The sequence below is a fragment of the Sardina pilchardus genome, chromosome 7 (assembly GCF_963854185.1).
Source record: "Sardina pilchardus chromosome 7, fSarPil1.1, whole genome shotgun sequence".
Taxonomy (NCBI): domain Eukaryota; kingdom Metazoa; phylum Chordata; class Actinopteri; order Clupeiformes; family Clupeidae; genus Sardina; species Sardina pilchardus.
Window position 1 is genome coordinate 30,995,817 of NC_085000.1, and position 15,855 is coordinate 31,011,671.

General features: G+C 43.3%; 2 protein-coding genes across 3 annotated transcripts; both read left to right on the top strand.

Moving 5' to 3' along the window:
• Nucleotides 1–1,522: 1,522 nt before the first annotated feature.
• On the top strand, nt 1,523–4,420 carry LOC134087927 (zinc finger protein 480-like). Of its 2 annotated transcripts, none has more exons than XM_062541776.1 (2): nt 1,523–1,654; nt 2,584–4,420. In XM_062541776.1, the coding sequence occupies exons 1-2, from the start codon at nt 1,635–1,637 to the stop codon at nt 3,512–3,514; spliced, it is 951 nt and encodes a 316-aa protein (XP_062397760.1). In that variant the 5' UTR covers nt 1,523–1,634; the 3' UTR covers nt 3,515–4,420. The 2 variants fall into 2 exon arrangements, with proteins under 2 accessions (XP_062397760.1, XP_062397761.1); XM_062541777.1 differs by lacking the exon at nt 1,523–1,654 and adding an exon at nt 1,714–1,959.
• A 2,210-nt stretch (nt 4,421–6,630) lies between these two features.
• Nucleotides 6,631–15,694, top strand: LOC134086930 (protein-serine O-palmitoleoyltransferase porcupine-like). The gene is made up of 11 exons (XM_062540126.1): nt 6,631–6,823; nt 7,827–7,870; nt 8,099–8,280; nt 9,835–9,962; nt 10,876–11,001; nt 11,653–11,753; nt 12,911–12,987; nt 14,319–14,382; nt 14,636–14,721; nt 14,834–14,944; nt 15,542–15,694. The coding sequence occupies exons 1-11, from the start codon at nt 6,645–6,647 to the stop codon at nt 15,641–15,643; spliced, it is 1,200 nt and encodes a 399-aa protein (XP_062396110.1). The 5' UTR covers nt 6,631–6,644; the 3' UTR covers nt 15,644–15,694.
• Nucleotides 15,695–15,855: the final 161 nt, after the last annotated feature.

Consider the following 15,855-nt stretch of genomic DNA (forward strand, 5'->3'; position numbering starts at 1 on the left):
TTAATCGAGTCAGTACCTTCCGGAAATGTCGCGGCGGCAGCTGCGCAACGCTTCAACAACACTTTACTAACATTTCCGGAAAGGTACTGACTCGATTAAATTCATTCTGGACTCTCTATCCGACCACATAAAGACGTGGGGATACTTCGGTTTGGCTTTAGGGACCCTCTACTCACTACCACGTAAGTGTAGTGCTGTTTGGAACAGTAGAAGAGGTATAAAAATAGCGTTTTGTAGTGGCGAAAGGACCTGCCCCGGTCACTTAGGCTACATGCTAACGAGTTTTGGCTAAAAACGGTGAACTCGAACTTTCTCAAAATACATCCGAAATGACATGATTTTGGTGTCAACTCAACGTATGTACTCCCAATAGTCCGAAAATTTGATCTAAAGTGCATTTCACTCCGGATTATCCCTTTAATGACAGTTACATTTGCTGGAGCTTTTGGAGAGGCTGGAGAGGTTTGGAGACAACGCGCGTAAAAGTCGAGAAGAAATGTTTTGTGAGCTTTTCCACTCTCAACATTCTGACAAACATTGCGCTTTACCATGGTGATGGAAGATTACATCACACGTTGTCAAAACATATCCCTGATAACCACATGCCTCACTTGGCTAAATTCGGTCTATGGCTAAATTGCGCTGCATGTAGTTCACTGTTACAATACCATAATAGTTACTTTCAAGCCATGTTGATGTTCTAGGCGATTTAGTTTGAGTGACTGATGAGCAGGACAATGTTTTTGTTTATTTTTTGGTTGAATTGAATTAAAAAGCCGTGTTCATTTAATGAGAGTTACATTTGATGGAGCATTTGGAGAGGCTGGAGAGGCTTTGGAGACAACACGCGTAAAAGTCTAGAACGTTTTGAGAGCTTTTCCACTCTCAACATTCTGACAAACATTGCGCTTTATCTGTGTGTGTGTGTGTGTGTGTGTGTGTGTGTGTGTGTGTGTGTGTGTGTGTGTGTGTGTGTGTGTGTGTGTGTGTGTGTGTGTGTGTGTTTGCGTACGTGCGTGCGTGCGTGCGAGCGTTCGCCTTTTTGATGGAATATAGACTACTATAGACGAGTAGACTAGAGAGAGATGGGATGCAAAGGTTTTGAAATGGACAATGAAGGTTAATATAATGGCATCTAAAACGGAGGGTCAGGGGACATATTTACATTCACCTATTAATTTCTTATTCACGTAGCCAACACACGTCAATCGTATCTGAGATGTTCTGCAGCGAAATAATCATGATAATCACGGTTGGCGGTAGCCTGCCATGGGGGCGGTCGCGTAGATTTCTAGGGAATAAATATACAAAGAGCAGGAGCGACACCTGGCGGACTCAATAGCACTTCAAATCAGTGCGAATGTGCAACGTTGCTATTTGGTGACATACTTAAAGTTTATTGCAGGAAGATATGTTGAAACGTGTGAAATGATATGCAACTGGAATTACCTTTCTTTTTAGTGCACTTCACGGTGGATCGGTCACCGTCTTGGGCGGGAACTGTTTTTGTTCCACAAGGAACCTTGGGCATGGGAAGCAGGGTACAGGGGGGGCTCAAGGAGAGGCACAACTTTTCTTAGTGCGGATTGCCGGAAGCTTGCGTTATAGCCCAAAAAACAACCCGACAAGCAGCGATGTATTCACCAACTGAAAAGTAAGTATTGTTTGCTGTTAATTTGTATATTTCAGAGGTATGTTTCAATCAGTGTTATTGTTTTTACGGAGGGCACTTCTGGGGTGTATTACGTCACATGCGTGTTTGTAAAAGAAACCGCGCGCTGGACAGTAGCCAAGAATCCATAGGGCTAATGTGACTGTTGTGGTATTAGCGGTTGGCTAACTTGAATGTTTGTATTGTTTGTGTTGTCCTTTCTCTATCATTTATATCTTATTTTGCATCCCTGTATGCATTTGCTGAAACATCCTATGGTGCATCTCATGCAAAATGAATGACAGTTCGTAAGTAACGTGAAGTTGAACGTGTATTATGGATGTTTGTTCAGTATGCACATTGCTAGGATAACTTTGCATGGTTCAAATGCTAACGTGGCTCAATAAACAAGCTAGCTTGCGTGCAGGCAAATTTCAACGCAACAATCTCTGCTTACAAATAAGCTACCGTCCTTCTCACTGGTGTGAAAAGTTGGCGTTTTAAGGTGGCTTGAGGCACGTACCTCTTTTCAGCCTTTTATTTGATTTTGGAAGGTAGAGATTAGGCCGTACTTGTTCAACCAACACTGGTTGATTTCTATAGTACGAAGGTGCAGAACATTTTTGATACTTTGGCAAAATCATGTAGCCTAATTCATGCATTAGCTTAAGAGGCTAATTTATTTTTTTATATAACGTGTGTAGGTGAGCTGTATCGTATTGCAGTTTGCATGTTTGCAACTTGCCTCTAAACTCGAAATGAACATCTGGTATACACGCATATTGTATGCATTAGTGTACATTTGTGTGAAATTGTCATGGAATTGTCTTAAATTCTTGCCAAAAGTTTAGTGCTTACTGGATGCACAAAGTTTGGTTTTACATTAGTCTTCCAAGTGCACACTCTCAAATGTGTTGTGATTTGTCTTGCAGGCTACACCACCACTGGGGAGCAATGGAGGCCTTGCAGGCCTTGGATGAACTGAATGGCATTGATGAGGACGAGCTGGCCAATGAGGAAGCGAGAGAGGAGGCTCTGTGGGACCTGCACCATGCCGCCGCCATGTCGGGGTCCCACCTGAACGATGACGATCCTGACGGAGCCCTACTGCCCTCCTCCGAATCCGAGCCACTGCAGCGGCCGCGCTTCTCTGGCGAGTACACCTGCGACGTGTGCGGCGAGACCTTTTTCTCCATCGTGCAGCTGGCCAAGCACCGGCAGTTCCACGACCGCGACCGCCCTTACGAGTGCACCGTCTGCGGCAAGCGCTTCCTGAGCCGCAGCCACCACCACGAGCACCAGCGCGTTCACACGGGCGAGCGGCCCTTCCCCTGCGAGCGCTGCGACCGCTCCTTCACCACGCACCACAACCTCAAGCGCCACATGACCATCCACGAGAAGGAGGAGATGTACCGATGCCAGGAGTGCGGCGTGCTCTTCTGCCAGGAACACGAGTACAACCTGGAGAAGCTGCGGCTGCCCGCCGCCTTGCCCCCCGTCGCCTCCAATGCTTCGCCGCCGCCGCCGCCACCACCCATCATGCCCACCCCGATGCCCATGCCCGTCATGCTCGAGCCGCATGAGTTCGAGCACACAATCGACGAGGACGAAGCGCCCTCTGCCAGCCACGTGATGACAAGGATTGAGCAGATACTAACTGAGAAGAAGAAAAAGAGGAAGATGAAAAAGAAGCAGTCCTTGATCGATGTCAGCAGAAACATTAACGAGCACTCGCTCTATGGCGTTCCGGAAAAGAGACATAAGTCTGACGCGTACTACGACCAGCCGGCCCTCTCCAAGAGGAAAGACAAAAGGCTGCAGGCCATGCAGAGAGTTGCGTATGATATTGAGGTGGTGTTGTAATGCAGCCGCAGTTTAAATCCTAGGTGCATTTGAGCTGCAGGGAAGATTAAATCCAACACCAAAAAGTTGCGCTTTGTATTGTTTTGGTTGGTGGCAGAGTCAGGCATGCAAGAAAATGTTTTTATGAAGGCGACGATTAGGTCTCCCATTCTTGATGATATGATTGACTAATCATGCCTTTTCTTTTCTGTCTTGTTTTGCTATTTCCAATGCTTCTGGACTGTACAAGATATAACTGAATATCACTTTGAATTGCTGCTGGCTAATCAGGAATTGTAGGTATAGGTTAGCAATGTATTTGGGCATATTGCACTTGAGTGGCTTTCCATTTGAATTTAAATTCCCAGATGAAACCTTGAGTAAGTCAGGCCTACTGTTTGTGCTGCATATATACACTATATCATTCCAGGCCAGTGGTTTGTAGTGTTTTTTGTTGGGGGTTTTTTTCCTTCGTATAGCCTTTTGTAAAGGCTGTCTGTACTCCATTTATGTCCATTACTAATGTATGTCCATTCCAAAGCTAACAAAAATCTGTGTTGATTTCCTTTGAATTGGGCTCTGTGTTATCAATTTCTCTACTGATTTGTGATGGAACATGGGCTTTCCTAGAGAACTACCTCAAAAAGAGTGCCTCAAGCTATTTACCGGTCTTCGAATGACATGGTGTGATTTTGTTTGTTCTGAAATCAGCGCGTTTCCTTCTTTTGTCTGAGTCAAAGACACTACTTCACTTTTCTGTAACTTACTCATGATTCTTCAATATTAATCAAAATGTAAGACCATTGCCATTATTGTTTGTGAATGTCATTTGTTGTTTGAATGTTATGCATGGCACAATTGTTTGGTCATAGCCCATGCATCTGCTATGTGTAGACATCATCTACTAATAAAATGAATTGCAAAATGGCTTTAATACTTGATGGTGAGTTTCCTTTCAATGTACTGATCCATATTATGTTGATGGTTGACTGAATTTGTGAGTGTAAAATATATGGCCATTGTGAGCCCCCATCATTTAAGTCATTTAAATTGATCCTGCTTGAGTAGGCTACTGTAGCCTATTTCAGTTTGCAGACAGCTGCTGCTTCGCATAGAATTCACAAGAAAACCCGCTGGACCCTAGCCTGACTAACCCAGCCATTTCAGACCGGTTAATCGATGCCCTCGTTTTTTTTCAGCGAGCATACGTTTTCATTGGCTTATTCCTTACAAGCGACTAAAGTGATTGGCTTACGTGGTCTCCATTCAGTTGCCCACTGCGTGACGGGCAGTCGCAGTCAGCTGTCGTCGCTGCTAATGGCAACAATAGGAGTCGGCCACATTTTAAGCATCATCTGCATCCTACACATCGTCCATGAAGCGGAGGAGAACCCAAACGCCCACTGATCGGAATTTAGTCTCCCGTTTCAAGTGAAGATACGCCGGCTGCAAAGGATATTTTCCAATAGCCTACACACTTCAGCGCGTGAGTAGGCTACATTCCATTGGAGCATAATACGGTCTCATCCGTGCTGCGGTTGGCATCAGCCGGTAGTGTAGAACAGTCGAGAGGGAGGGATGTTGCCGGTCCAGTCAGATCGGATTAATACAATCCAGCGGTTACAAAGTCGGCTGCATGGCTGACTAACTGCAGAATGAGGTTTTTGTGTCGTCCGATAAGAGCAGAACAATGTATTGTTTAAGGAAGAAATACATTGTATTTGGCTACCAGCTGCATTGCGGATGGTTGTATAGGCTATAAGTCCCCGAGCTCATTTGAGCTAGTGGAGATGTATAGCCTACCCATGATATCTCATGTGCTCATATGAGTGTTTATCACTTAAGTTAAATTAAAACAATTCCTCAAGAAGAGCGGCATTCCCAGTTCCTGTTGCGGCCAGATCATATGCATCAGTGCATGCATGAGTTCTTGACCCGAGTGTGTAGACTAGCAGGCTGTGGGTTGCTTAACCAGAAAAATTCAGTGATTGATAATGTGACCTCTCATTCTGAAGATGCATCCCAAGTTTTATGTCACTATTTTGATTCATAAGAGAGTCTTATATACAGTATTCATACATATGAGATTCATTAGAGATATGATTCTCATATGATTCATATGTGATAACCAAGAATAATTCCTCATTCACACCATGTAGGGTATGATGAGGGCTTGACATATAATATACAGTTTAAGGGAGAATTCAGAATATCCTAAATGTTTCATATTCATGCCAATACAATGTGACAGTGATAGTCTGCAGAAGTGTGCACTAATGATTTTTATACAATGCTGCTTCCCCTCAAATGTCCTTTATAGAGTCACGATGCCAGCGGCACCCAGCCACCAGGATTTCTTTGCGGAGCTGCCAGGGGGATGCCTGCTCCCTACGGTCCAGCAGGGCCTGGAGCAGACCTGGCAGCTGCTCCTCATCTGTCTAACCTGCCGCTTCCTCTGGAGGCTCGGTACCTGACAACACCAACATAACCTGACACCAACATACCTGACAATTACCTGACAACACCAACATACCTGACAGACACCAACCCAAACACACACAGTGTTTCAGCATTACCTGACAACACCAACCCAAATATGCACAGCGTTTCAGCATTACCTGACAACACCAACCCAAACACACACAGTGTTTCAGCATTACCTGACAACACCAACCCAAACACGCATAGCGTTTCAGCATTACCTGACAACACTAACCCAAACACAAACACAGCGTTTCAGCACTACACTACCTTCCTGACAATCTTCACCCACACACAGCATGTCAGCATCAGGCTACCTGACAAACGTCGGTGTTAGTGTTATCTGACAAGCGTAACTCATTTGAACATCATTTGGCATTTGAGCATTCCCTGACTCGTAACCCAGACAAGGCATTTAAGCATCACCTAATCATCCAGACCAATACACAGCATTTCAACATTACTTGATGATCTTAAACAGTAAGGCATGCAGACTTTGTGCATTACTGACTGACTGCTCCAATATTATGTAGACAATTCAAAGAACTGCTGGTGATGCTAGTGTTGTTACACCTCTGCTTTTCATTATAAATGTATCATCTTTAACAGGGTCTGTGATTGTTTACTTTACCGTCTGTCTCCTTCCATGTGGACAGGGCTTCCCTGCTACATGAAACACCTGAGCACCGTGGGTGGCGGGTTCTACGTTCTTTACCTGTTCTTCGAGCTGCACATGGTGTGGGTGGTCCTGCTTAGTCTGCTGTGCTACCTCATCCTCTTCCTCTGCCGACACTCCACCATCCGTGGAACGTTCCTCTGCATCACTGTGGTCATCTACCTGCTGCTGGGGTAAGTTATTAACCTGGCTATTACCGGACCAAGCTCAATCTTTTAACATTGAACATTAATTTGGGGAGTCTGCTCTGTATTTTCTACTGCACAAGAAGCGTAGTCAACTGGCGTAGTTCAAATGACTCTGTACACATTTGGATAGTCCTTCAACCAAGCAATCAGGCCTACGATCCGGATGTGCCAGGTGGATAAGTTTGTGATTGGTCCCCACAGATCTGGAACGGAAGTAGGGTAGAAAAATGTGGAGGTTTCCAGCCTGAGCTGCAGGGCTAAATCAAATCGTAGGAGACCTGGGTACAGATCTATGGTCTGGTCCATGTACGTGTCATCTCTAGCATGTAAAAAAATACTCTGAATTAGATGTTAAATTCATTAGAATCCATCCACTCCGCTCATCTAGCCTCTAAAGTAATAGAATGAAATGGCAGATTGCTGACCTAAAAAGGCCCTTTGTGTCGCTAACTTGTGATGAGTATTGTTAAACCTAATGGCAAATACCACTTCAGGGAATAAATCTGAGGGATTCCTCGGTCCTGTAAATACTATAAATACTGTTTGGCCCAATACCTGCCACATGGTAATGCCATTAGTTAGTTAGGGTGCCATTTCAACTAAATGAAAAGTGTGTATTGCCTAGTGGTGTGTACAGGCAATATATACTTTTCATTTAGTTAGCTAAATGGCACCCTAACTAACTAATGTGTACAGTATTGTATTAGAATGGACAGGTGCAGTGGTAAATCCTTACAAAGGCCTCCTCAGCACTGTAGCTTAAATGTTAACACATTCTATTGTGCAGCTTTGTAGCCTAAATGTTAACATATTCTGTATTATATTGTGTAGCTGTAGAGCTAGGTTATATTTTATTCTGTTGCTGTAAGTCACTCTGGATAAAAGTGCCTGCCAGATGAATAGATGTCAATGTAAATTGTATTAAAGAGTAACTGAACAGTCTTTGTTTTAATTGTTTGTTTTGTTTGTTTTTGTTATTGTGTTTCAGCGAAGCACATATGATGGACACCACCACTTGGCATAAAATGAGAGGTTAGTCACTTTGGAGTTAGTGTCTGCTTCACTGTTCTCCTTTTAAATTCATCTGAAGGTGTAGTTCCATTAGATTACATCATAGGATATCATATCCAGTCAAATCTGCTGAGGGAGACCAAAATACTCTTTTCCGCTGGTTTGCACATTTATTTGTCTCCTGCAACTCATACTGTGTGTTATGTCTCATGTCTGTTTTCATCTCTCTGTTTTGGAAAATCCCTTCAGTGTCCCAGATGGTGGTGGCCATGAAAGCCATCTCATTGGCTTTTGACCTGGACAGGGGGGTAGTGGAGAGTGTCCCTTCTCCCGTGGAGTTCATGGGCTACATCTACTTTGTGGGCACAGTCATCTTCGGACCCTGGATCAGCTACAACAGCTACAAAGAGGCAGTTGAAAGCCGCCAGCTGGTAAGTCCACCCACAAACTTAAAACAAAGGCTAGGGAAGATGTGGAAGTGTCTCAAGATCAACGTAACAGTCAGTGTCAGTGAGTAGACGGAAACCCGGAATGACGGGTTTGACAGAATGATCATAGTTTAGCAGAAGGTTACATAATCTCAAGTCTAACCATTGATCTTGTGTTCATTCATTTTCTGAAGTAGTTTTGATTGTGTTGAGTTAGCCATCAATAAGTAGGCTATTACCACTATAACTTGGCTTATCCAAAGTGTGTCCCAGCAGATTGCCTATCCAGAGTGCAGTCCCGTTATCAACCATGGTGTAGTCTAAATCAAGTATTCTCATGTGCATCTGTCAGGTCATCATAGATGGATAGGTATTTATTGATCCTTTTGGAAATTAATTTTGCACCAAACAGCACATGAAATATACAGACAACATACAGCAGACAACAACAGGACCACTAAATCCTCCCATAACCCTAGATAAAAACAACACGCAACACCACAAATCTCTATATTATAGAATAGTAGTGCATACTGCCTTACTATACTATTTTTTTAAAGTATATTTTTTGGGCTTTTGTGCCTTTAATTTTGACAGGACAGTAGAGAGAGACAGGAAGCAAATGGGTGAGAGAGTCAGGGTGGGATCCGGAAAGGACCACGGGGCGGGAATCGAACCCGGGTCGCCGGCGTGCCCCAGCCAGTTGCGCCACGGCTGAGGCCTACAATTTTATAATGTAGAGATACTTGGTGACATGTGGTGTTGTACCAGTATTAATACTAAAGTGTAATATCATCAGTGATATTTTTATATAGTACCAGAGTGTGGTACAGGCCTGATAGAGTTCAGGCATGGTGCCTGAATTCAGGCTTCAGGTACAATGCCAATAAAGGCTGTTCTCTATATTGTCATTGAATGTATTTGATAATTTCTTGTCTATCAGCCCTGGCAGTATCATCACACAGGATCAAACTATTTTCCATTGCTAGCTTATTCAAGTGTAATACTGGTAGGGATGAATGATGTGCAAGCCTGGTTTGGAAGGACAGCACCCTATTGACCAATTTATGGTTCACGTCACAGAAAAATGTGCAGGCCTATCAGGGTCAGAAAGCTTTCCATCCCTGAATTGTGTGTGTGGGGAAAAACGAAAATGTCTACTTGTTCTACATTTACATGTGTACACACTGGGTTTGTCAACCAGATAGCCGTATATGGTAGGCCGATGGATCTCTGGCTGGCCACTTGCTAACGTTGTCTACCCACTCTGTTATTAACTCAGGATCAGGCAGACTATCACCATCAGCTAAGACTAATTTATTACGGTACAGTTTGTAGTTCTGGGAAAACAATGACTGTGCATACCTTGACAGCTCAACATGTTGGTCTATTAGCTCCGCCATTATCCTGACCCCATGCTGCGCGTGCACCCAACATGGGCTCTGGATGCTAACAAACATTGAAGGGGTCTATAGTACCTTCTGACTGGTGCCTGATGAGCATGAGTTGTTTTTGGCTCTCGACCTGTATGCTGACGTGGTCTCTCCTTCCCTACAGAGTTTCAGGTGGTTCCTGAAGGCCTTCACCAGCTGGGCCAAGAGTCTGTTCTGCCTGCTCGTCTCCAACTGTGTAGCTCCCTACCTCTTCCCCTACTTCATTCCCATCCTCACCGACAGACTGATCCGGTAAGCACAGAGAACTTCTCACATTTAGTCCCCCTGCACTCTCTTTCGATATTTTTGGGGACTGTTGTGGTCCTGAGAGTCAACGAGTTGGGAGCTGATAGCACAGTGCAGAGTAGACTGTTAAGCTACATCCTAGAACAAATGGTTTAGAACCTTCACCTAAGGAGAGGCTCCTGCCACCCTCCCTCCTCCTCATCCCACCCTGATCCTTCCCCGTTTCAATCTGTACACTTAATCAAATTTAGCTAAACGTAAACAGTTAGCAAAAGTTAGAGTTTAGCTACTCCAGACCAGAGCTATCGAAAACCTGCGGCTCTGCTCCTGACCATGAGAATTATACAGGAGATGTGCATGGTGAGGCTGCTTCAAGAGTAGAACTAGGCAACTCTGCTCTACAGAGTAAGCCAGACTCACATAAAAGGCTGTAGCTTGCTTTTGTTGAGTGTGTAAATCCCATTATGTATGGCCATCAAATGAAGATGGTGATGATTAAATCCACTCTGCTTTTCTTCTTTGCCGTCACTTCCTCTGTTGGCACTGTTTGGTCATCATTCTAAAGCAAGAAGAGACGAAAGAACAGGTAACTACTGTACCAGCTAATTTTAAATACCTCACATTTTCAACCTTGACACTCTTATTCCCAATGTCCCTTGTCTATGGAGTTATGGAATGATGTATTCAATTTGCATACAATACATGTGCATGGAGTGAGGGAATGTATGTGTATTTATTATGCATCAGAGTTTAATTATTAATTTTTCTTTCGCCTCACTGATTCGCAGGGGGAGTCTTGCAAGGTAAGCTTTTCTCCATCCAAGAGGGAAAAGTGTGCACCTAAGCACAGCTGCCCAGAGCTGCTTGTTTCAGCTTGTTTTTCATCTCCTAAACGTACACTCTCTTTCATCCTCTGTAGGTGGCTGCTGGGGTACGAGAATACCCTCTCCTTCCATTTCAGCAACTTCTTTGTGAGTTACCTCAGTGAAACCACCACCACTTTGGCAGGCTCTGGCTTCACAGAAGAGAAGGAGAACCTTAAGTGGTCAGTGTTGCCGCTTCTTTACACAACAATATGAATTGCTGCATTGTTATTGTAACAGAGAGGCTACGGCACGTACGCACCTGAAGCGCTCCATTCGCATAGCGTAAAAATAGTTTTAGAAGACTGGTCTACCCATACAGAAAAGATATAGAAAAAACTTATATGGCATATAAAAAATCTATCAGGTGTTTATATGACAGTGAAACCATTATAAGATCCTTGCTAAATCTGTGTAATCGGAAACATATAAAACATTGTAACCTGTAAGGACTATATATGACGTTGTATGAGGAAAACGAGAAAGGGGCCACTTTCAAGAGTAAATCATACAAGTTTTGTATATAAAACACATTGCTAGCATATACGTTTTTTCTATATCTTTTCCATATGGGTAGTTTTGGAAGACTGGTCTAATAGTTTGGAATGTATGTGCTGCCATCACGTCTGGTATAGCCGGATCCATTGATTAAAGTGGAAGCTAATTGTTGCAGCAGACACTGCGTGAACAGAACACTTCAGTTATGTAGCCCAATGTAGCCCTGTGTAAGTCTACAGATACAGTATTTTGGTTATTTTTGGTTTACACAGCAAAAACGTCCCGCTTCACCTTTGACCTACAATAACCTCCACCAATGGTTTGTTGTCCTCCAGGGACTTGACGGTGGCAAAGCCTCTAAACGTGGAGTTTCCCAGGTCCATGGTGGACGTGGTGACCTCTTGGAACCAGCCCATGTCTCAGTGGCTGAATACATGTGAGTGTTGCTGATGTCTCGGCTTGCTCTCCACACAGACCAAACCAAACTATCAGCCTCCAGTCTTTCTGACCTACACTATAGTCTATAGAATTTAGCAGCTTCCGCAATCCAGCAAGGACTCGTCCAATAAGCCCATTTCACAGTGTCCAGGAGTCCATCTTTGTTGATGATCCCATAATTGGCTGAGTAAAATGTCTTCCTGTTTTTGTCTTTTCTGTGGACTATGCTGTTCCAGAGGAAGTTACAGTAGTTTACACAGTGGAGACATCTTGTGAAGTGGGCTAATTGCTGGCTCATTTTTGCTCACTCTCTCTGTGTGTTTAGAGGAACAGTCAAGGGTTTACACAGAAAATTGAGTGACTTGGGTATTTGTTTTAAGAAAGTGTCTTGATGAGTCTCCAGTGGATGTTCTACTTCTTCTACATCTTCCAGCTATTACAGATGAATAGTTTGACCCAAATGCCTGCCCCTCTAGTCAAGTTCTTTACTTCATAGCTCTGTCCTGTACTATCTAACTTGGAACATCTAGGTTCACTTACCTTGTCGCTTTGCTTCTTAGCTCGTACCCTTGCTTGGTGGCAGACTTTCTTCGGGCTTCCTATGATGTAAATGAATGTTCAATAATGTGTGCATTAGTAGGTGCAGGGATTCTTCTTGATGAATTATTTAATATCCTACTGTTCCAGTGTGCAGATTTACTCATCTTTGACCCACTGTTCGGATTTCACATTGTCTCTATTTTGTACTTACAGTATGTCTCTCCAGCAGTGTAGCAGTATCTTGCTGAGCTTTACTGTCTGTTAAATTATAAGCCTTGAACCCAGTCAGCCATGCGGTAGCAGTTGATATCCTCAGGCAACAGCAGTAAATACATTTTCAACACTAAATGCCGCCCAATTAAGTGATCACTCATTTGGAAAGAGATTAGTAGACAGTGTGTAGGCTTGGCTGTCAGATTGTGAACCAGGGCGATCTGTATATAGACACTGTTTCTCCTACATGTCTTCTTAGTTTCCATATCCGATCAGTTATGGAGCCAGAACAGCACAAACATTTTGACTTAATATACTGTAGTTTGCAGGGTGATTAAGAGCAGTTTCTTGTGACTCATCTTACTCGTCTGTATTTCCTATGTCTGTCTGTCTCCCACACAGATGTTTTTAAAAGTGCTCTCAAATTTGGCAGTTTCACAGCCATCCTTATAACCTACACAGCCAGTGCACTGCTTCACGTGAGTACAGTCTGTGTTTCCATTACCATGCCTTCAATGTCCCATGCTAAGGCATAAGGTCATTCTGCACATTTGTTCTTGATGCACTCTGGCATGTTAATAATTTAAATAAAACAGATGGCAATGGCCTTCAGGGACGATTAGCTGAGATGGACTTCAACCTGCAGTGCATCCCTTAATAAAGGCACATCTGTGATGCCTATACTGCTTCAGCAAAATAGCCCTCTACGTCTAAGAGACCATGAGGCAAAAGGTTATCTATGCAATGACATCCAAATTTGCCTGACCTTGTGATTCGTATTGGTCTGGGTAAAGTGGGTTCCCTAAGGAATTAACCTTAGAAAGTAAAGCACATGCATAATGGCATCTGCACTGTCTTCTTGCCAGGACTAACAGGAGGAAGGCTACCTTTACTTAAGGCTATTCCCCTTTTGAACTTAAATAATTATGCTTCTGCCCCCCCCCCCCCCCCCCCTTACACCCATGCCTGTTCTGTTCTTCCCTTTGCCCTGTCTGTCTTATATGTTATGTTATGTCTTACATGTCACTGTGCCTTCATGGAGAAATTACCCCTCAGGGATAAATAAAGTTTTTTTTTTAATTGAATTGAATTGAATTGAATGATATCAGTTAGGGCTGCACGATATTAGGAAAACATGTGATATGCGATAGCATTATTGAGTACTGCGATAACGATATAACTTGCGATATTTAAATATGTAATGTTTTTCTCCGTTCTTCTTGCTGCTAGCATAGACTATGCAGACTATTAAAAAATAAATGCATTGATTCCATTCCAACATTATTTTTATTGGGAAAAATGCAGCTACAATGGAAATGCCAGACATAAATAATCTTGGCCCCTTGAAACATTTTCTGCTACGGCCAACAAAATTAAGTTGAAATAAATAAAAACTTGAAAACTACTTAAAGCATTCAAAATTTGTAATAAATGTAAACATAATCATTTAACTGCATGTCAACTTAACATGGTTTTCTGACCACTAATTTGTTGAGTCAAGAACGTGTTGCAGAATGGGGTCTGAATCTGATGATAGACTGTATGGAATGCACGGCACAGAAAATGTATCGAATTTTATCGAAAATTAAGTAATCTTTGCGGTACGTCCATTGCAAGCGTTGATATCGCGATAACGATACATTTTAGATATATCGTGCAGCCCTAATATCAGGTCCTTTGTTTGCTGGTCTGTAGTTTTGCCAGTGTACACAGCCAGCCTGTGCCCTATCATTTCAGTTCCGGCTTGAGCGTGGGGGCATTAGCTCTCTTTGTACAATCTCAGAGTCTTTGTTTCTTATCTCCCTGACAGGGCCTGAGCTTCCATCTAGGGGCCGCTCTCTTATCTCTGGGCTTCATTACGTATGTGGAGCATGGTAAGACTCCGCTCGCTGCCTGGAGAATTCGCAGGGGATGCTTTTCAAACAAGAGCAAAGAGTAGTGTCTTCTTCACACGGTGCAGTGCAGCAGCAGCAGCAGCACCAGCAACCGGAGTGATTCACTGCTTTTCTGTTTTAGACCACAGGGCTTTTTGTCCTATTTTATGCTGAATTCATGCGGTGTTTTTGATTAAAGTGTGTTCCTTTCATAGGCATACTACCGTACTAATGTGTTTCCTTACATTTCCAGTGTTGAGGAGAAGACTAGCCACTATCTTGAATGCATGCATCTTGTCCAGGCGGTGCCAACCAGATTGCAGTCATGCACACAAGAAGGTGATGTATCTCTACAGCTTTGATAACAATACGGTGTATTTTTTATAATAAGTTACTGCTCTCCACTCCCTCTGGATATAATGTTAATTCCCCTTCTCCAAATACTCCTCAGGCTTTGTGGGTGTACCTCATAAACTTCATCTTCAGTGGACTGACACTCTTGCATCTGGTTTATCTGGGCTCTGTGTTTGACTCGAACTCAGATGACATGGAAGAGAGCGAGGTAAGGAAACAACTACTGTAACACGGCTGTACAACCTTCCAAACAGCCCATGATACTCGGCCACAAAGAAAGTTTATGCTAGACCAGACAGTAGGCCCTATGCCACGTTTGAACAAAAGCTGAGAGAGAAAAAAAATATCTAGTCAGAGAGAGAATAAAGCATTATGGCATTTTTTTTCACCACCCACACACATGCTCTTTGATGGAACTCTAGGGGGCTATGTAGGGATCAGTGTCAACAGTGGCAGCGTTCTTCTGGTGATTAACCAAATGAGCAGTAATTATGAAGGCCACTAATGTAATTCACGGCCAGGTATTTTCTTGCCTATTACCCTCCTACAAAGTGTATTCTGCAGTCGCTGTGGTCTGCCAACTTTTTACAGGGTCTTATGTAAATTGGATATTTAGAAATTGTAGTGAAATGTTTTTTTTACCAGCTTTTAACAAATCAGTTAATCACCAATCCATTTATTTAGCTCCTTGTGGTGACTTCAAATGAATAAATGTGATCAATGTATTGTAATGTTGACTTTTTTACCGACATTGATCTGCATCTGACTGCTCACCATGAACATGTTGCTTGGTTGTCTCTTCCAGGACAGCATAGCCAATCACACCATCAGGAAGTGGACAGAGCTGAGCTGGTCCAGTCACTGGGTCACCTTCGGTAGCTGGGTGCTCTACCGTATGATCCTCTAACAGTGTAAGGACCGAGAGAGGACAGAGGAAGAACAATATCCTTCTGGACATGAGAACAGGAGAACTGACGAGAAGAGAAGAGAAGAGAAGAGAGGGAGGAAATGGAAAGCAATAAATCACATCAGGGCTGAAAGGCCTGCTTCAATCCAATCCTGTCTCAGTGAGGCAGCGCTTTGTAGGACACTGAGCTCTGTGACTGCACTGTGAGATAC

Bases quoted from the DNA above. Each gene is read 5' to 3' on its own strand.
- LOC134086930 (XM_062540126.1), top strand. From the start codon at position 6,645: ATGAAACACCTGAGCACCGTGGGTGGCGGGTTCTACGTTCTTTACCTG. The intron at 14,722-14,833 runs GTGATGTATCTC...AATACTCCTCAG, and splicing joins GCAGTCATGCACACAAGAAG to GCTTTGTGGGTGTACCTCAT. The intron at 14,945-15,541 runs GTAAGGAAACAA...TGTCTCTTCCAG, and splicing joins ATGACATGGAAGAGAGCGAG to GACAGCATAGCCAATCACAC.
- LOC134087927 (XM_062541776.1), top strand. From the start codon at position 1,635: ATGTATTCACCAACTGAAAA. The intron at 1,655-2,583 runs GTAAGTATTGTT...TTTGTCTTGCAG, and splicing joins ATGTATTCACCAACTGAAAA to GCTACACCACCACTGGGGAG.